This window comes from Motacilla alba, unplaced genomic scaffold (assembly GCF_015832195.1).
Source record: "Motacilla alba alba isolate MOTALB_02 unplaced genomic scaffold, Motacilla_alba_V1.0_pri HiC_scaffold_35, whole genome shotgun sequence".
Classification (NCBI taxonomy): Eukaryota; Metazoa; Chordata; class Aves; order Passeriformes; family Motacillidae; genus Motacilla; species Motacilla alba.
This window is the reverse complement of record NW_024037447.1, coordinates 1,098,782-1,118,400: the sequence shown is the minus strand read 5'-3', so window position 1 is coordinate 1,118,400 and position 19,619 is coordinate 1,098,782. Positions and strand designations below refer to the sequence as shown.

At 51.8% G+C, this 19,619-nt stretch overlaps 1 protein-coding gene across 1 annotated transcript in view; it reads right to left on the bottom strand.

The window, feature by feature from the left end:
• LOC119696700 (maltase-glucoamylase, intestinal-like) overlaps window positions 1–19,619 on the bottom strand; it is a 78,280-nt gene that overhangs the window by 43,768 nt on the left and 14,893 nt on the right. The window contains exons 5-10 of the mRNA XM_038126502.1: window positions 19,189–19,302; window positions 14,811–14,895; window positions 13,200–13,317; window positions 10,066–10,237; window positions 8,296–8,412; window positions 6,347–6,501 (exon numbers count right to left, since the gene is read on the bottom strand). Coding sequence (XP_037982430.1) covers window positions 6,347–6,501; window positions 8,296–8,412; window positions 10,066–10,237; window positions 13,200–13,317; window positions 14,811–14,895; window positions 19,189–19,302 — 761 coding nt within the window. The remainder of the gene's footprint in view (window positions 1–6,346; window positions 6,502–8,295; window positions 8,413–10,065; window positions 10,238–13,199; window positions 13,318–14,810; window positions 14,896–19,188; window positions 19,303–19,619) is intronic.

Here is a 19,619-nt window from a genome sequence, read left to right as displayed (position 1 = left end):
ATCAAGGTCTGAGTCAAGATCAAGATCCAAGTCAAGCTTAAGGTCCAAGTCAAGACCAAGATCAAGATCGAAGTCAAGATTGGGACCCAAATCAAGGCCTAGGTCAAGATCCAAGCCAAGATCAAGACAAAGACCAAATCAAGATCCGAGTCAAGATCAAGCTCCAAGTCAAGCTTAAGGTCCAAGTCAAGGCCAAGGTCAAGATCAGAACTCAAATCAAAGCCAAGATCAAGATCTGAGACCAAGACGAAGATCCAAGTTAAGATCAAGATCAAGGTCCAAGTCAAGATCGGGACCCAAATCAAGGCCAAGGTCAAGATCGAAGCCAAGCTCAAGACCATGACCAAGACCAAATCAAGGTTCGAGTCAAGATCAAGGTCCAAGTCAAGGCCATGGTCAAAATCCAAGTCAAGATCAGGACCAAGACCAAGTCAAGCTTGAGGTCCAAGTCAAGATCAAAATCAAGATCAAAATCAAGGCCAGGATCAAGGTCCAAGTCAAGATCACGACTCAAATCAAGGCCGAGTTCAAGACCCAAGCTAAGATCAAGATCAAGACCAAGACCAAGTCAAGGTCCGAGTCAAGATCAAGATCCAGGTCAAGCTTAAGGTCCAAGTCAAGACCAAGATCAAATCCAAGTCAAGATCAGGACCCAAATCAAGGCCAAGGTCAAGATCCAAGCCAAGATCAAGACCAAGACCAAGATCAAGTCAAGGTCCGAGTCAAGATCAAGATCCAGGTCAAGCTTAAGGTCCAAGTCAAGACCAAGATCAAGATCCAAGTCAAGCTCAAGACCAAGACCAAGTCAAGATCAAGGTCCGAGTCAAGATCAAGATCAAGACCAAGTCCATGTCAAGGTCCAAGTCAAGGTCAGGATCAAGATTCAAGTCAAGCTTAAGGTCCAAGTCAAGGCCAAGGTCAAGACCGAAGTCAAGATCAGGACTCAAATCAAGGCCTAGGTCAAGACCCAAGCCAAGATCAAGATTAAGACCAAGACCAAGTCAAGATCAAGGTCCAAGTCAAGATCAAGATCCAAATCAAGACCAAGGTCCAAGTCAAGGCCAAGGTCAAGACCCAAGCCAACATCAAGACCAAGACCAAGACCAAATCAAGGTCTGAGTCAAGATCAAGATCCAAGTCAAGCTTAAGGTCCAAGTCAAGACCAAGATCAAGATCGAAGTCAAGATCGGGACCCAAATCAAGGCCTAGGTCAAGATCCAAGCCAAGATCAAGACAAAGACCAAATCAAGATCCGAGTCAAGATCAAGATCCAAGTCAAGCTTAAGGTCCAAGTCAAGGCCAAGATCAAGGTCCAAGACAAGATCAGGACTCAAATCAAGGCCAAGGTCAAGACCCAAGCCAAGATCTAGACCAAGACCAAGACCAAATCAATGTCTGAGTCAAGATCAAGATCCAAGTCAAGCTTAAGGTCCAAGTCAAGGCCAAGATCAAGATCCAAGTCAAGATCAAGACCAAGACCAAGACCAAGTCAAGACCAAGGTCCGAGTCAAGCTCAAGATCCAAGTCAAGCTTAAGGTCCAAGTCAAGACCAAGATCAAGGTCCAAGTCAAGATCGGGACCCAAATCAAGGCCAAGGTCAAGATCCAAGCCAAGACCAAGACCAAGACCAAGTCAAGGTCCGAGTCAAGATCAAGCTCCAAGTCAAGCTTAAGGTCCAAGTCAAGGCCAAGGTCAAGATCCAAGTCAAGATCAGAACTCAAACAAAGCCAAGATCAAGATCCGAGACCAAGACCAAGATCCAAGTTAAGATCAAGATCAAGGTCCAAGTCAAGATCAGGACCCAAATCAAGGCCAAGGTCAAGATCCAAGCCAAGATCAAGACCAAGACCAAGTCAAGACCAAGGTCCAAGTCAAACTCAAAGTCCAAGTCAAGATCAAGATCAAATCCAAGTCAAGATCAGGACCCAAATCAAGGCCAAGGTCAAGACCAAGCCAAGATCAAGATCAAAATCAGGGTCAGGATCAAGGTCCAAGTCAAGGTCCAAGTCAAGCTTAAGGTCCAAATCAAGACCAAGGTCAAGATCCAAGTCAAGATCAAGACCAAGACCAAGTCAAGATCAAGGTCCAAGTCAAGGTCCAAGCCAAGATCAAGATCAAAATCAAGGTCAGGATCAAGTTCCAAGTCAAGGTCCAAGTCAAGCTTAAGGTCCAAGTCAAGACCAAGGTCAAGATCCAAGTCAAGATCAAGATCAAAATCAAAGTCAGGATCAAGGTCCAAGTCAAGATCCAAGTCAAGATCAAGATCCAAGTCAAGATCAAGACCAAGACCAAGACCAAATCAAGGTATGAGTCAAGATCAAGATCCAAGTCAAGCTCAAAGTCCAAGTCAAGCTTAAGGTCAAAGTCAAGACCAAGATCAAGATCCAAGTCAAGATCAGGACTCAAATCAAGGCCAACATCACGACCAAGGCCAAGTCAAGATCAAGGTCCAAGTCAAGGTCAAGGTGAAGGTCCAGGTGCATTCCCAGGTGTGCCCAGGTGTGTGCCCAGCTGTCCCCAGGTGCTCCCAGATGTGTGCCCAGGTGTGCCCAAGTGAGTGCCCAGGTGCCCCAGGTGTGCCCAGGTGTGCCCAGGTGTGCCCAGGTGTGCCCAGGTGTCCCCAGGTGTGAGCCAATGTGTGCCCAGGTGTGCCCAGGTGCATTCCCAGCATTCCCAGGTGTCCCCAGGTGAGTGCCCAGCAGTGCCCAGGTGTGCCCAGCTGTGCCCAGGTGTCCCCAGGTTCCCCAGGTGTGTCCCCAGGTGCCCCGGGTGCTCACTCGTGCAGCAGGGGTCGTGCCACGCTGTGCCCGGTGGCGCGGGCGCGCTGCAGCAGCGAGTACAGGTGCGGCAGCAGGCGGTAGCGCGTGCCCAGGTGTGGCCCAGGTGAGTGCCCAGCAGTGCCCAGGTGTCCCAGGTGTCCCAAGTGCCCCCAAGTGTGCCCAGGTGTGTCCCCAGGTGTGCCCAGGTGCCCCCAGGTGTGCCCAGGTGCATTCCCAGGAGTCCCAGCTGTGCCCAGCTGTGCCCAGGTGCAATCCAATCTCCCCCAGGTGTCCCCAGGTGTCCCCAGGTTTGTGCCCCAGGTGCCCCAGGTGTGCCCAGGTGTGCCCCCAGGTGTCCCCAGGTGCCCCGGGTGCTCACTCGTGCAGCAGGGGCCGTGCCACGCTGTGCCCGGTGGCGCGGGCGCGCTGCAGCAGCGAGTACAGGTGCGGCAGCAGGCGGCAGCGCGTGCCCAGGTGTGTCCCAGGTGAGTGCCCAGCTGTGCCCAGGTGTCCCAGGTGTCCCCAGGTGCCCCAGGTGTGTCCCTAGCTGTGCCCAAGCATGTGCCCAGGTGCCCCCAGGTGTGCCCAGGTGCATTCCCAGCATTCCCAGGTGTCCCCAGGTGAGTGCCCAGCAGTGCCCAGCAGTGCCCAGGTGTGCCCAGGTGTGTGCCCAGGTGTCCCCAGGTGTGTCCCCAGGTGCCCCGGGTGCTCACTCGTGCAGCAGGAGTCGTGCCACGCTGTGCCCGGTGGCGCGGGCGCGCTGCAGCAGCGAGTACAGGTGCGGCAGCAGGCGGCAGCGCGTGCCCAGGTGTGTCCCAGGTGAGTGCCCAGCTGTGCCCAGGTGTCCCAGGTGCCCCCAGATGCCCCAGGTGTGTCCCTAGCTGTGCCCAAGCATGTGCCCAGGTGCCCCCAGGTGTGCCCAGGTGCATTCCCAGCATTCCCAGGTGTCCCCAGGTGAGTGCCCAGCAGTGCCCAGGTGTGCCCAGGTGTGCCCAGGTGTGTCCCCAAGTGTCCCCAGGTGCCCCGGGTGCTCACTCGTGCAGCAGGAGTCGTGCCACGCTGTGCCCGGTGGCGCGGGCGCGCTGCAGCAGCGAGTACAGGTGCGGCAGCAGGCGGTAGCGCGTGCCCAGGTGTGTCCCAGGTGAGTGCCCAGCTCTGCCCAGGTGCCCCAGGTGTCCCCAGCTGTGCCCAGGTGTCCCAGGTGTGCTCAAGTGTGTCCAGGTGTACCTAGATGAGTGCCCGGCAGTGCCCAGGTGTGTGCCCAGGTGTCCCCAGTTGTGCCCAGGTGTGCCCAGGTGTCCCCAGGTGCCCCCACGTGTGCCCAGGTGCCCCAGGTGTGCCCAGGTGAGCCCAGGTGCATTCCCAGCATTCCCAGGTGCCCCCAGGTGTCCCCAGGTGTCCCCAGGTGTGTCCCCAGGTGCCCCGGGTGCTCACTCGTGCAGCAGGGGCCGTGCCACGCTGTGCCCGGTGGCGCGGGCGCGCTGCAGCAGCGAGTACAGGTGCGGCAGCAGGCGGCAGCGCGTGCCCCAGGTGTGTCCCAGGTGAGTGCCCAGCTGTGCCCAGGTGTCCCAGGTGTCCCCAGGTGCCCGAGGTGTGTCCCTAGCTGTGCCCAAGCATGTGCCCAGGTGCCCCCAGGTGTGCCCAGGTGCATTCCCAGCATTCCCAGGTGTCCCCAGGTGAGTGCCCAGGTGTGCCCAGCTGTGCCCAGGTGTCCCCAGGTGTGCCCAGGTGTGCCCAGGTGTCCCCAGGTGCCCCGGGTGCTCACTCGTGCAGCAGGGGCCGTGCCACGCTGTGCCCGGTGGCGCGGGCGCGCTGCAGCAGCGAGTACAGGTGCGGCAGCAGGCGGTAGCGCGTGCCCAGGTGTGTCCCAGGTGAGTGCCCAGCTGTGCCCAGGTGTCCCAGGTGTCGCCAGGTGCCCCAGGTGTGTCCCTAGCTGTGCCCAAGCATGTGCCCAGGTGCCCCCAGGTGTGCCCAGGTGCATTCCCAGCATTCCCAGGTGTCCCCAGGTGAGTGCCCAGCAGTGCCCAGGTGTGCCCAGCTGTGCCCAGGTGTGTGCCCAGGTGTCCCCAGGTGTGCTCAGGTGCCCCAGGTGTGCCCAGGTGTGCCCAGGTGCATTCCCAGGTGTCCGCAGGTGAGTGCCCAGCAGTGCCCAGGTGTGCCCAGGTGCCCCCAGTTGTGCCCAGGTGCATTCCCAGCATTCCCAGGTGTCCCCAGGTGTCCCCAGGTGTGTGCCCAGGTGTCCCCAGGTGCCCCGGGTGCTCACTCGTGCAGCAGGGGCCGTGCCACGCTGTGCCCGCGGGCGCGGGCGCGCTGCAGCAGCGAGTACAGGTGCGGCAGCAGGCGGTAGCGCGTGCCCAGGTGTGTCCCAGGTGAGTGCCCAGCTGTGCCCAGGTGTCCCAGGTGCCCCCAGCTGTGCCCAGGTGTGTCCCTAGCTGTGCCCAAGCATGTGCCCAGGTGCCCCCAGGTGTGCCCAGGTGCATTCCCAGCATTCCCAGGTGTGCCCAGGTGAGTGCCCAGCAGTGCCCAGGTGTGCCCAGCTGTGCCCAGCTGTGCCCAGGTGTGTGCCCAGGTGTCCCCAGGTGCCCCGGGTGCTCACTCGTGCAGCAGGGGCCGTGCCACGCTGTGCCCGGTGGCGCGGGCGCGCTGCAGCAGCGAGTACAGGTGCGGCAGCAGGTGGTAGCGCGTGCCCAGGTGTGCCCAGGTGAGTGCCCAGCTGCGCCCAGGTGTGTGCCCACGTGTGCCCAGGTGTGCTCAGGTGCCCCCGGATGTGTCCCCAGGTGCCCCGGGTGCTCACTCGTGCAGCAGGGGCCGTGCCACGCTGTGCCCGCGGGCGCGCTGCAGCAGCAAGTACAGGTGCGGCAGCAGGCGGTAGCGCGTGCCCAGGTGTGTCCCAGGTGAGTGCCCAGCTGTGCCCAGGTGTGTGCCCAGGTGTCCCCAGGTGTGCCCAGGTGTCCCCAGGTGTGCCCAGGTGAGCCCAGGTGCATTCCCAGCATTCCCAGGTGTGCCCAGGTGAGTGTCCAGCTGTGCCCAGGTGCCCCAGATGCCCCAGATGTGTGCCCCAGGTGCCCCCAGGTGCCCCCAGGTGTGCCCAAGTGTGCCCAGGTGCATTCCGATCTCCCCCAAGTATCCCCAGGTGTCCCCAGGTGCCCCCAGGTGTGCCCAGGTTCCCCAGGTGTCCCCAGGTGCCCCGGGTGCTCACTCGTGCAGCAGGGGCCGTGCCACGCTGTGCCCGGTGGCGCGGGCGCGCTGCAGCAGCGAGTACAGGTGCGGCAGCAGGCGGTAGCGCGTGCCCAGGTGTGTCCCAGGTGAGTGCCCAGCTCTGCCCAGGTGTCCCAGGTGTCCCCAGCTGTGCCCAGGTGTGCCCAGCTGTGCCCAGGTGTGTCCAGGTGTACCTAGATGAGTGCCCGGCAGTGCCCAGGTGTGTGCCCAGGTGTCCCCAGTTTGTGCCCAGGTGCGTCCAGGTGCCCCAGGTGTGCCCAGGTGTGTCCCCAAGTGTCCCCAGGTGCCCCCAGGTGTGCCCAGGTGCCCCAGGTGTGCCCAGGTTTGTCCAGGTGTGCCCAGGTGCCCCAGGTGCCCCGGGTGCTCACTCGTGCAGCAGGGGCCGTGCCACGCTGTGCCCGGTGGCGCGGGCGCGCTGCAGCAGCGAGTACAGGTGCGGCAGCAGGCGGTAGCGCGTGCCCAGGTGCGCCCGCGTGGAGTTGAGCAGCAGCGAGCGGGCGCCGAACGCGGCCGGGTCCTGCGCCTGCGCCGGGGAGACACCCGCGCTAATTAACCTTAATTAACCTTCTAATTCATTGTCATTTATTTAATTGGAATTAACTTAATTTTGGTTTTGAATTAATTTTAATTAATTTAGTTTTAATTAATTTTATCTAAATTATTTTATTTTATTATCATCACTTTCATCTCGAATTAATTTCAATCAATTTCATTTTAATTAATTTGATTCAGATTCTTTTAATTTCAATTAATTTAATTATGATTTCTAATTCATGTCAATTAATTTCATTTCAATTCATTTGATTTAGGTTAATTTAATTTTAATAATTTAGTTATGATTTCTAATTAATTTCAATTAATTTCATTTCAATTATTTTGATTTAGGTTAATTTAATTTCGGTTTCTAATTAATTTTAATTTGATTTTAATTCATTTAATCGTAATTAATTTCATTTTAATTAATTTAATTTTGGTTTTGAATTATTTTAATTTATTTCGTTTTAATTAATTTGATGTAAATTGATTTAATTTTAATTAATTTCACTTTCATTTCTAATTAATTTTATTTCATTTTAATCAATTTGATTTAATTTACTTTAATTGTAATTAATTTCACTTATATTTCTAATTAATTTTAATAATTTCATTTAAATATTTTGATTTAAGTTTATTTAATTTTAAATCATTTCCCTTTCATTTCTAGTTCATTTTAATTAATTTGACTTTATTCAATTCAACTTCAATCATTTTAATTATGGTTTCTAATCAATTTCAATTGATTTCATTTGAATGATTTTGATTTAGGTTAATTTGATTAAAATTCAGAATTTTGGAAATGTCGAAATTTCGGATTTGGGATTTTTCAGCAAGGTGGAAATTCAGAATTCTCAAATTTCAGAAATTCAAAATTTTCGAAATTTCGAAATTTTGGATTTGGGATTTTTTAGAAAGGTGGAAATTCAGAATTTTCAAATTCAAGCTCTTCAGAAATTCAGAATTTTCGATATTTCAAAATTTAGGATTTGGGGTTTTTTTTAGAAACGCCAAAATTCAGAATTTGCAAATTTCAGAAATTTAGAATTTTCAAAATTTCGGATTTTAGATTTTTTAGAAATGCCGAAATTCAGAATTTTCAAATTTAGGCACTTCATAAATTCAGAATTTTCGATATTTCAAAATTTTGGATTTTAGATTTTTTTAGAAATGTGGAAATTCAGAATTTTCTAATTCAAGCTCTTCAGAAAATCAGAATTTTCGAACTGAAGCTCTTCAGAAATTCAGAATTATCGAAATTTTGAAATTTCGGATTTTGGATTTTTCAGCAAGAGTGGAAATTCGGAATTTCCAAATTTAGGCATTTCAGAAATTCAGAATTCTTGAAATTTCTGATTTTAGATTTTTTTAGAAATGCCGAAATTCAGAATTTTCAAATTTAGGCACTTCATAAATTCAGAATTTTTGATATTTCAAAATTTTGGATTTTTGATTTCTGAGAAAGGCGGAAATTGAGAATTTTCGAATCCAAGAACTTCAGAAATTCAGAATTTTCGAAATCTCAAAATTAGGATTTTTTAGAAACGTGGAAATTCAGAATTTTCAAATTCAAGAACTTCGGAAATTCAGAATTTTCCATTTCAATCTCTTCAGAAATTCAGATTTTTCCAATTTAAGCATTTCAGAAAATCAGAATTTTTGAATTCAAGCATTTCAGAAATTCTGAATTTTTGATATTTCAAAATTTCAGATTGTGGATTATTCAGCCGGCGGGAATTCGGGACGGTGATTTGGGAATCGGGAATATTTCAGCTTCGCTGACCGTGCCGGGCTCCTGGTTGTGGTTCCGCGCCAGGGGGAAGAAGGCGCCGAGCTGGAGCCAGCGCCGGCAGAGCTCCTCGGGACAGGGCCCCAGGCCCCCGCACAGGGAGCTGCCCGCCTGCGAGGAGAAACGCGTGCGTTACCGCCGATAACCACCACGGCCCCAGGCCCCCGCACAGGGAGCCGCCCGCCTGCGAGGAGACGGCGTGCGTTACCGCCGATAACCACCACGGCCCCAGGCCCCCGCACAGGGAGCCGCCCGCCTGCGAGGAGACCGTGTGCGTTACCGCCGATAACCACCACGGCCCCAGGCCCCCGCACAGGGAGCCGCCCGCCTGCGAGGAGACCGTGTGCGTTACCGCCGATAACCACCACGGCCCCAGGCCCCCGCGCAGCGCGCCGCCCTCCTGTGAGGAGAGCCGCGTGCGTTACCGCCGATAACCACCACGGCCCCAGGCCCCCGCACAGGGAGCCACCCGCATGCGAGCAGAGCTGCGGACATTACCGCCGATAACCACCACGGCCCCAGGCCCCCGCGCAGCGCGCCGCCCTCCTGTGAGGAGAGCCGCGTGCGTTACCGCCGATAACCACCACGGCCCCAGGCCCCGCACAGGGAGCCGCCCGCCTGCGAGGAGAGCCGCGTGCGTTACCGCCGATAACCACCACGGCCCCAGGCCCCGCACAGGGAGCCGCCCACCTGCAGGGAGAGCTGCGTGCGTTACCGCCGATAACCACCACGGCCCCAGGCCCCCGCACAGGGAGCCACCCGCCTGAGAAGAGAGCCGCGTGCGTTACTGCCGATAACCACCACGGCCCCAGGCCCCCGCACAGCGCACCGCCCACCTGCGAGGAGAGCCGCGTGCGTTACCGCCGATAACCACCACGGCCCCAGGGCCCCGCTCAGGGAGCCACCCGCCTGCAACCAGAGCCGTGTGCGTTACCGCCGATAACCACCACGGCCCCAGGGCCCCGCTCAGGGAGCCACCCGCCTGCAACCAGAGCCGCGTGCGTTACCGCTGATAACCACCACGGCCCCACGCCCCCTCACAGGGAGCCGCCCGCCTGCGAGGAGAGCCGCGTGCGTTACTGCCGATAACCACCACGGCCCCAGGCCCCCGCACAGCGCCCCGCCTGCCTGCAACCAGAGCCGCGTGCGTTACCGCCGATAACCACCACGGCCCCAGGCCCCGCACAGCGCCCCGCCCGCCTGCGAGGAGAGCCGCGTGCGTTACCGCGGATAAACCACCACAGCCCCAGGCCCCCGCACAGCGCCCCGCCCGCCTGCGAGCAGAGTCGCGTGCGTTACCGCGGATAAACCACCACGGCCCCAGGCCCCCGCACAGGGAGCCGCCCGCCTGCGAGGAGAGTCGCGTGCGTTAACCCCAATAACCACCACGGCCCCAGGCCCCCGCACAGCGCCCTGCCCGCCTGCCAGGAGAGCCGTGTGCGTTACCGCCGATAACCACCACGGCCCCAGGCCCCCGCACAGCGCCCTGCCCACCTGCGAGGAGAGCCGCGTGCGTTAAAATTGGAATTAGTATCGGAATTAAAAATGGAAATTAAAAACTGAAATTGGGATGACAATTTCCATTAACGCAATCAAATGCAAATGAGAATTGAATTCCGCGTCAACGGCAGCAGCCCGCAGCCCCCCTTTGCCCCGCCCTCTGCCCCGCCCTTTGCTCCACCATCTGCCCCGCCCTTTGCTCCACCCCTTGCCCCACCCTTTGCCCCGCCCCCTGCCCCGCCCCCTGCCCCGCCCCGCACTCACGTAGGGGAAGCCGCGCAGGCTCGCGCGCAGCAGGGCGGGCACCGCCGCCCTAAGCCCCGCCCACGAGGCCTCGCCCGGCCCCGCCCAGAGCCCGCCCAGGCGCGCGGAGCCCGCGAAGGTGACGCGGGAGAGCAGCAGGGGGCGCTGCTGGGGCCACAGGCGCCGCAGAGCCCTGCGGGGACAGACAGAGAGAACGGGGGGACTCAGCCTCCAATCGTACAGATACAACATATATAGAATGTGTGGCCGTAGAGCTTGTGCACTCATGGTCACTCTCTGGCTCTGTGGTCAGTGTGTGGTCAGTCAGTGGTCACTGTGGTCACTTGGTCAGTGGTCAGTGGTCACTCAGTGGTCAGTCAGTGGTCACTCAGTGGTCAGTGGTCAGTGGTCACTCACCAGTGCGTGGCCGCGGCCACGGCGTGCCCGTAGAGGTTGTGCACTCATGGTCATTCCATGGCTCAGTGGTCAGTGGTCAATCAGTGGTCAGTGGTCACTCAGTGGTCACTCAGTGGTCACTCAGTGGTCACTCAGTGGTCTGTGGTCACTCACCGGTGCATGGCCGCGGCCATGGCGTGGCCGCAGAGGCTGTGCACTCGTGGTCACTCCCTGGCTTAGTGGTCAGTCAGTGGTCACTCAGTGGTCACTCTCTGGCTCAGTGGTCACTCAGTGGTCACTCAGTGGTCAGTGTGTGGTCACTCAGCGGTCACTCAGTGGTCACTCAGTGGTCAGTGGTCACTCACCGGTGCGTGGCCGCAGCCATGGCGTGGCCGTAGAGGTTGTGCACTCGTGGTCACTCCCTTGGTCAGTGGTCAGTGGTCACTCGGTCAGTGGTCAGTGGTCACTCAGTGGTCAGTGGTCGCTCAGTGGTCACTCAGTGGTCAGTGGGTCAGTGGTCAGTGGGTCAGTGGTCACTCGGTCAGTGGTCAGTGGTCACTCAGTGGTCAGTGGTCACTCACCGGTGCGTGGCCGCGGCCATGGCGTGCCCGTAGAGGTTGTGCACTCGTGGTCACTCCCTGGCTCAGTGGTCAGTGTGTGGTCAGTCAGTGGTCACTGTGGTCACTCTCAGTGGTCAGTGGTCACTCAGTGGTCACTCAGTGGTCAGTGGTCACTCACCGGTGCGTGGCTGCGGCCATGGCGTGTCCATAGAGGTTGTGCACTCGTGGTCACTCCCTGGCTCAGGGGTCAGTCTGTGGTCAGTCAGTGGTCACTGTGGTCACTCTCAGTGGTCAGTGGTCAGTGGTCAGTTGGTCAGTGGTCACTCAGTGGTCACTCAGTGGTCAGCGGTCACTCACCGGTGCGTGGCGGCGGCCATGGCGTGCCCGTAGAGGTTGTGCACTCGTGGTCACTCCCTGGCTCAGTGGTCAGTGGTCACTCAGTGGTCAGTGGGTCAATGGTCAGTGGCCACTCAGTGGTCACTCAGTGGTCAGTGGTCACTCACCGGTGCGTGGCCGCAGCCATGGCGTGGCCGTAGAGGTTGTGCACTCGTGGTCACTCCCTTGGTCAGTGGTCAGTGGTCACTCGGTCAGTGGTCAGTGGTCACTCAGTGGTCAGTGGTCAGTCAGTGGTCACTCAGTGGTCACTCAGTGGTCAGTGGGTCAGTGGTCAGTGGGTCAGTGGTCAGTGGGTCAGTGGTCAGTGGTCACTCAGTGGTCAGTGGTCACTCAGTGGTCACTCAGTGGTCACTCAGCGGTCAGCGGTCACTCACCGGTGCGTGGCCGCGGCCATGGCGTGCCCGTAGAGGTTGTGCACTCGTGGTCACTCCCTGGCTCAGTGGTCAGTCTGTGGTCAGTCAGTGGTCAGTGGTCACTCAGTGGTCACTCAGTGGTCAGTGGTCACTCACCGGTGCGTGGCCGCGGCCATGGCGTGCCCGTAGAGGTTGTGCACTCGTGGTCACTCCCTGGCTCAGTGGTCAGTGTGTGGTCAGTCAGTGGTCACTGTGGTCACTCTCAGTGGTCAGTGGTCAGTGTGGGGTCACTCAGTGGTCACTCAGTGGTCACTCAGTGGTCAGTGGTCAGTGGTCACTCACCGGTGCGTGGCCGCGGCCGCGGCGTGCCCGTAGAGGTTGTGCACTCGTGGTCACTCCCTGGCTCAGGGGTCAGTGGTCAGTGGGTCAGTGGTCAGTGGTCACTCAGTGGTCAGTGGTCAGTGGTCACTCAGTGGTCACTCAGTGGTCACTCAGCGGTCAGTGGTCACTCACCGGTGCGTGGCCGCGGCCGCGGCGTGCCCGTAGAGGTTGTGCACTCGTGGTCACTGCCTGGCTCAGTGGTCAGTGTGTGGTCAGTCAGTGGTCAGTGGTCACTCAGTGGTCAGTGGGTCAATGGTCACTCAGTGGTCACTCAGTGGTCAGTGGTCAGTGGTCACTCAGTGGTCACTCAGTGGTCAGTGGTCACTCACCGGTGCGTGGCCGCGGCCATGGCGTGCCCGTAGAGGTTGTGCACTCGTGGTCACTCCCTGGCTCAGTGGTCAGTGTGTGGTCAGTCAGTGGTCACTGTGGTCACTCTCAGTGGTCAGTGGTCAGTGGGTCAGTGGTCAGTGGTCACTCAGTGGTCACTCAGTGGTCACTCAGTGGTCAGTGGTCACTCACCGGTGCGTGGCCGCGGCCGCGGCGTGCCCGTAGAGGTTGTGCACTCGTGGTCACTCCCTGGCTCAGTGGTCAGTGGTCAGTGGTCACTCAGTGGTCAGTGGGTCAGTGGTCAGTGGTCACTCAGTGGTCAGTGGTCAGTGGTCACTCAGTGGTCACTCAGTGGTCAGTGGTCAGTGGTCACTCAGTGGTCACTCAGTGGTCAGTGGTCACTCACCGGTGCGTGGCCGCGGCCGCGGCGTGCCCGTAGAGGTTGTGCACTCGTGGTCACTGCCTGGCTCAGGGGTCAGTCTGTGGTCAGTCAGTGGTCAGTGGGTCAGTGGTCACTCAGTGGTCACTCAGTGGTCACTCAGTGGTCACTCAGTGGTCAGTGGTCAGCGGTCACTCACCGGTGCGTGGCCGCGGCCGCGGCGTGCCCGTAAAGGTTGTGCACTCGTGGTCACTGCCTGGCTCAGGGGTCAGTGTGTGGTCAGTCAGTGGTCAGTGGTCACTCAGTGGTCAGTTGGTCAGTGGTCAGTGGTCACTCAGTGGTCAGTGGTCAGCGGTCACTCACCGGTGCGTGGCCGCGGCCGCGGCGTGCCCGTACAGGTTGTGCACGTCGTAGTGGCGCCCCCAGGCGTGGACGGCGTCCGGGCAGAGCGAGCGGCGGAAGAGCGGCCGGTCAGCGGCGGCTGCGGAATTAACGACCCGTTAATTAACGGACTGATTAGCCCTGTGTTTCATTCGCTAATTAATAACAGAATTATTTAATTAATTGATCGCCCAATTATTTAAATGATTAATTGTGTAATTATGTAATTATTAAATGATTAATTGTGTAATTGTGTAATTGTGTAATTATTAATGGCTCATTCAATTATTTAGTTAATTATGATTCAATTAATTAATTAAATTACTAGTCATTTAATTATTCAATAAACTAAATAGATGCTTTTTTAATAATTTTCAAATTAATTAATTATCCAAATATTTAATTAATTAATTGGCCAAAACGTAACTGGATATTGTGCATTGTTTGATGTGGGTTATAGAAGTTATAACATTACTATTATTATTATTAATATTATTAATATTATTAATATTATTAATATTATTAATATTATTAATCTTAATCTTATTAATATTAATAATATTAATATTAATATTATATTTATATTAATATAATTTATGGTATCCATAAAATGCATATAAAGTTATAATATATTATTAATTAAGATTATTAATAATGAATAATAATTGTATATAAATAGAAACATAAATAAAAATACGGTAAATTAATGAATAAATTACTAGAATAAATAAATATCCAATTAATTAATTAATTATTAAATTTTATTTAATAAATTAATTGCGCGATACGTAATTAGATACTGGGTGTTGTTTGATGGGGGTTATAGAAATTGTAACATTGTAATAATAATAATAATAATAATAATAATAATAATAATAGCAATTATTTTAATTAATATATTATTATATATTATATATTATTATTATATATATTATACATTTTATATATTACATATATTATTATATATCTTATATATATTATATATTATATATATATTATATTTTATATATAATTATATATATAAAAATTTATATATCTAATTTAATTTTAAATTTAATTTAAATTTAATTAAGTAATAAATAAATAATTTAAATTATTTAAATATAGAAATAAATAAAAAATACTTATAAAATTAAATAAATAATATAAAATATAAATATAAATTATTATAGAATATAAATAAATTATAAATTTTTATTAAATAAATAATTTACATTTAAATTTATATATATAATTATATATATATTATATGTTATATATTATTAGTATATATATTATATATTATATATTATATATTATATATTATATGTTATATGTTATATGTTATATATTATATTGTATTATATTATATTATTATTATTATTATTACTATATTATGTATATATTACAATTAAATTTTTTTTAAAAAGCGATAAAATAGAAATAAAAATTAAAACAAAAATGAAAATGGGAAATTAAAATAGAAATAAAATAGAAATTAAAATAGAAATAAAAATTAGAAATATAAAATTAGAATACAAATAAAATAGGAATTAAAATAGAAATAAAGAGAAAAGATTAAAATAAATTAGCATAAAGTGCAGGGCAGCTGACCGGGGCTGTACGGGGGGAAGTTCCAGCCGTTGTCGGCGCAGCCGCGCTCCGAGCCCGCCACGAAGCTCGTGGGTCCGTGCAGGTCCTGCGGGCAGAGGAAACCCGGCTGGGAATTTGCATCTCATTTGAATATCGTTTGAATATAACCAATATATTTCAATACTTAATGGACAATGCTTGTGGGGCCGGGCCGTTCATGTCCTGCAGGCACAGAACTGCCCTGAAACTCGGGCTGGACATTTGCATCTCATTTGCATCTCATTTGAATATCATTTGGATATAATCAATATTTCAATATTTAATGGACAATGCTCGTGTGGCCGTCCATGTCCTGCAGGCACAGGACCACCCTGAAACCTGGGCTGGAAATTTACATCTCATTTGAATATAATTTGAATATTTAATGGACAATCCTCGTGGGGCCGTCCATGTCCTGCAGGCACAGAGAAAACCCGGCTGGGAATTTGCAAATTTGCATCTCATTTGAATAACATCTGAATATTCCAGTATTTAATGGACAATCCTTGTGGGGCTGTCCATGTCCTGCAGGCACAGAACCACCCTGAAACCCGGGCTGCAAATTTACATCTCATTTGAATATCTTATTAATATAATTTGAATATTTAATGGACAATCCTTGTGTGGCCGTCCATGTCCTGCAGGCACAGAACCACCCTGAAACCTGGGCTGGAAATTTGCATGTCATTTGAATATTTAATGGACAATCCTCGTGGGGCCCTGCATGTCCTGCAGCCAAAGAGAAAACCCGGCTGGGAATTTGCATGTCATTTGAATAACATCTGAATATTTCAATATTTAATGGACAATCCTCGTGGGGCCGGGCCTTTCATGACCTGCAGGTACAGAACCACCTGGAAACCCGGGCTGGACATTTGCATCTCATTTGAATATCTTCTTAATGTAATTTGAATATTTAATGGACAATGCTCATGTGGCCGTCCATGTCCTGCAGGCACAGGACCACCCTGAAACCTGGGCTGGAAATTTACATCTCATTTGAATATAATTTGAATATTTAATGGACAATCCTTGTGTGGCCGTCCATGTCCTGCAGGCACAGAACCACCCTGAAACCTGGGCTGGAAAATTGCATCTCATTTGAATATTTAATGGACAATCCTCGTGGGGCCGTGCATGTCCTGCAGCCACAGAGAAAACCTGGGCTGGAAATTTGCATCTCATTTGAATAACATCTGAATATTCCAATATTTAATGGACAATCCTTGTGGGGCCGTTCACGTCCTGCAGGCACAGAACCACCCTGAAACCTGGGCTGGAAATTTGCATCTCATTTGAATAACATTTGAATATCATTTGAATATAATTTGACTCTCATTTGAATGTTTCAATATCTAACAGAGAATCCTCGTGGGGTTTTTTTAATGCGCTGAAATCCCAGAACTCAACTTAAAACTGGGACTGGAACAGTGGGGGATTTGCATCTCATTTGGATATCATTTGAATCTCATTTGACTTTCATTCAAATCTCATTTGAATATTTAACAGAGACTCCTCGTGGGCTTTCGTTCATGTCCTGGAAATCATTGAAAACCAGACCTGGAATAGTGGAACACTGGAACAATTAAATACCATTTGAATATTTAAATCTCATTTGAATCTCATTTGAATATCGGGATCTCATTTGACTATTTGAATATTTAACAGCCAATCCTCGTGGGCTTTGATTCACGTCCTGGAAATCACAGAATCCCACCAAAAACCAGAGCTGGAATAGTGCAAAATTCAACTACTCAAATCTCATTTGAATCTCATTTGAATATTTGAACGATTCCATTCAACGCTGGGGCCGTTCCCGGGAAATCTCGCTCAGGATCAATCCCGGTTAAGCCCGGGTTTATTCCCAGATTATTTTGGGGTGAAAAGCGGGGATTTTGGGGTGAATTTGGGGTGAAAGGGGGGACTTTGGGGGGATTTTGGGGGGATTTTGGGGGGATTTCGGGGTGAGAAGGGGGGATGTTGGGGGGATTTTGGGGTGAAAGGGGGGATTTTGGGGGGATTTTGGGGGGATTCTGGGGGGATTTTGGGGTGAAAGGGGGATTCTGGGGTGACAAGGGGATTTTGGGGTGAGAAGGGCGATTTTGGGGTGAAAAGGGGGGATTTTGGGGGGATTTTGGGGGAATTTTGGGGTGAAAAGGGGGGATTTTGGGGTGAATAGGGAGGATTTGGGGGGATTTTGGGGTGAAAAGGGGGATTTTGGGAGGATTTTGAGGTGAAAAGGGGTGATTTTGGGGGATTCTGGGGGATTTTGGGGTGAAAAGGGGGGTTTTGGGGGGATTTTGGGGTGATTTTGGGGGGATTTTGGGGGGATTTTGGGGTGAAAAGCAGGGATTTTGGGGGGATTTTAGGGGGATTTTGGGGTGAAAAGGGGGGGAATTTGGGGTGAGAAGGGGGATTTTGGGGGGATTTTGGGGTGAGAAGGGGGGGATTTTGGGGTGAGAAGGGGGGATTTTGGGGGATTTTGGGGTGAAAAGGGGGGATTTTGGGGTGAGAAGGAGGGATTCTGGGCTGATTTTGGGGGCATTCTGGGGTGAAAAGGGAGGATTTTGGGGGGATTTTGGGGGGATTTTGGGGTGAAAAGAGGGGATTTTGGGGGGATTTTGGGGGGATTTTGGGGTGAATAGGGGGGGTTTTGGGGGGATTTTGGGGTGAAAAGGGGGGGTTTTGCGGGGATTTTTGGGGGGATTCTGGGGTGAAAAGGGGGGATTTTGGGGGGATTCTGGGGTGAAAGGGGGATTCTGGGGTGACAAGGGGATTTTGAGGTGAGAGGGGCGATTTTGGGGTGAAAAGGGCGGATTTTGGGGGGATTTTGGGGGGATTTTGGGGGGATTTTGGGGGGATATTGGGGTGAAAAGGGAGGATTTTGGGGGGATTTTGGGGTGAATAGGGGGGGTTTTGGGGGGATTTTGGGGTGAAAAGGGGGGGTTTTGGGGGATTCTGGGGGATTTTGGGGTGAAAAGGGGGGGTTTTGGGGGGATTTTGGGGGGGTTTTGGGGTGATTTTGGGCTGATTTGGGGTGATTCGGGTGAAGGGGTTTTTGGGGTGCTTCGGGCTGATTTTGGGGTGCTTCAGGCTGATTTTGGGGTGATTCTGGGCTGATTTTGGGGTGATTTGGGGGTGATTCAGGTGAAGGGGTTTTTGGGGTGATTCTGGGCTGATTTTGGGGTGCTTTGGGCTGATTTTGGGGTGCTTTGGGCTGATTTTGGGCTGATTCGGGTGAAGGGGTTTTTGGGGGGAATTCGGCTGATTTTGGGGTGCTTTGGGCTGATTCTGGGTTGATTTTGGGCTGATTCTGGGCTGATTCGGGTGAAGGGGTTTTTGGGGTGTATTCGGGTGATTTTGGGGTGCTTTTGGCTGATTTTGGGTGCTTCAGGCTGATTTTGGGGTGCTTCAGGCTGATTTTGGGGTGATTTGGGGGTGATTCAGGTGAAGGGGTTTTTGGGATGATTCTGGGCTGATTTTGGGATGATTCTGGGCTGATCTTGGGGTGCTTTTGGGCTGATTTTGGCTGATTTTGGGGTGCTTTTGGCTGATTTTGGGCTGATTCGGGTGAAGGGGTTTTTGGGGTGTATTCGGGTGATTTTGGGGTGCTTTTGGCTGATTTTGGGCTGATTTGGGCTGATTTTGGGCTGATTTTGGGCTGATTTTCGGCTGATTTGGGGTGATTCAGGTGAAGGGTTTTTTGGGGTGAATTCGGGTGATTTTGGGGTGCTTTGGGCTGATTTTGGGCTGATTCGGGTGAAGGGGTTTTTGGGGTGATTTGGGCTGATTTTGGGTGACTTTGGGCTGATTTTGGGCTGATTCGGGTGAACAGGTTTTTGGGGTGTATTCGGGTGATTTTGGGGTGCTTTTGGCTGATTTTGGGCTGATTTGGGCTGATTTTCGGCTGATTTGGGGTGATTCAGGTGAAGGGTTTTTTGGGGTGAATTCAGGTGATTTTGGGGTGCTTTTGGCTGATTTTGGGGTGCTTTGGGCTGATTTGGGGCTGATTTTGGGGCTGATTTTCGGCTAATTTGGGGCTGATTTTGGGCTGATTTTGGGCTGATTTTGGGGTGCTTTTGGGCTGATTTGGGCTGATTTGGGCTGATTTTGGGCTGATTTGGGGTGATTCAGGTGAAGGGTTTTTTGGGGTGAATTCGGGTGATTTTGGGGTGCTTTGGGCTGATTTTGGGGTGCTTCGGGCTGATTTTGGGGTGCTTTTGGCTGATTTTGGGGTGATTTTGGGCTGATTTTGGGGTGATTTTGGGCTGATTTTGGGGTACTTCGGGCTGATTTTGGGGTGCTTCGCGCTGATTTCGGGGTGCCCGGGCCCGTTCGGGCGGGGTTTGGGGGCGCGCACCAGGCCGAGCCCGTCGAAGGGCACGCTGCGGCGGAAGCGGCGCAGCTCCTGCTCCCACCAGCGCCCGCAGGCGGCGCCGCCGAAATCCGGGAACCGCGCCCGGCCCGGCCGCGCCTGGCAACAAACACCATTAATGAACTAATTAATCGCCTCACTAACCAATTAACCCGGTAATTAACCCGTTAACTCCGCTCGGAGCCCGTGCTTGGTAATTAACTCCCTCTCCCACCATCACTGGGGGTAATTAATTATTAAACGCCATTAAAGATTAATACCAGGGATTAATAATTCCCTCCCCAATTAACCTCAGGGGTTGTTAATTAGTTAATTAACTCTCCACTTAGAGCTGGTGGTTATTAATTAATTCCCTCCCCAATTAACCTCAGGAGCTATTGATTAGTTAATTAACACTCCACTTCGAGCTGGTGGTT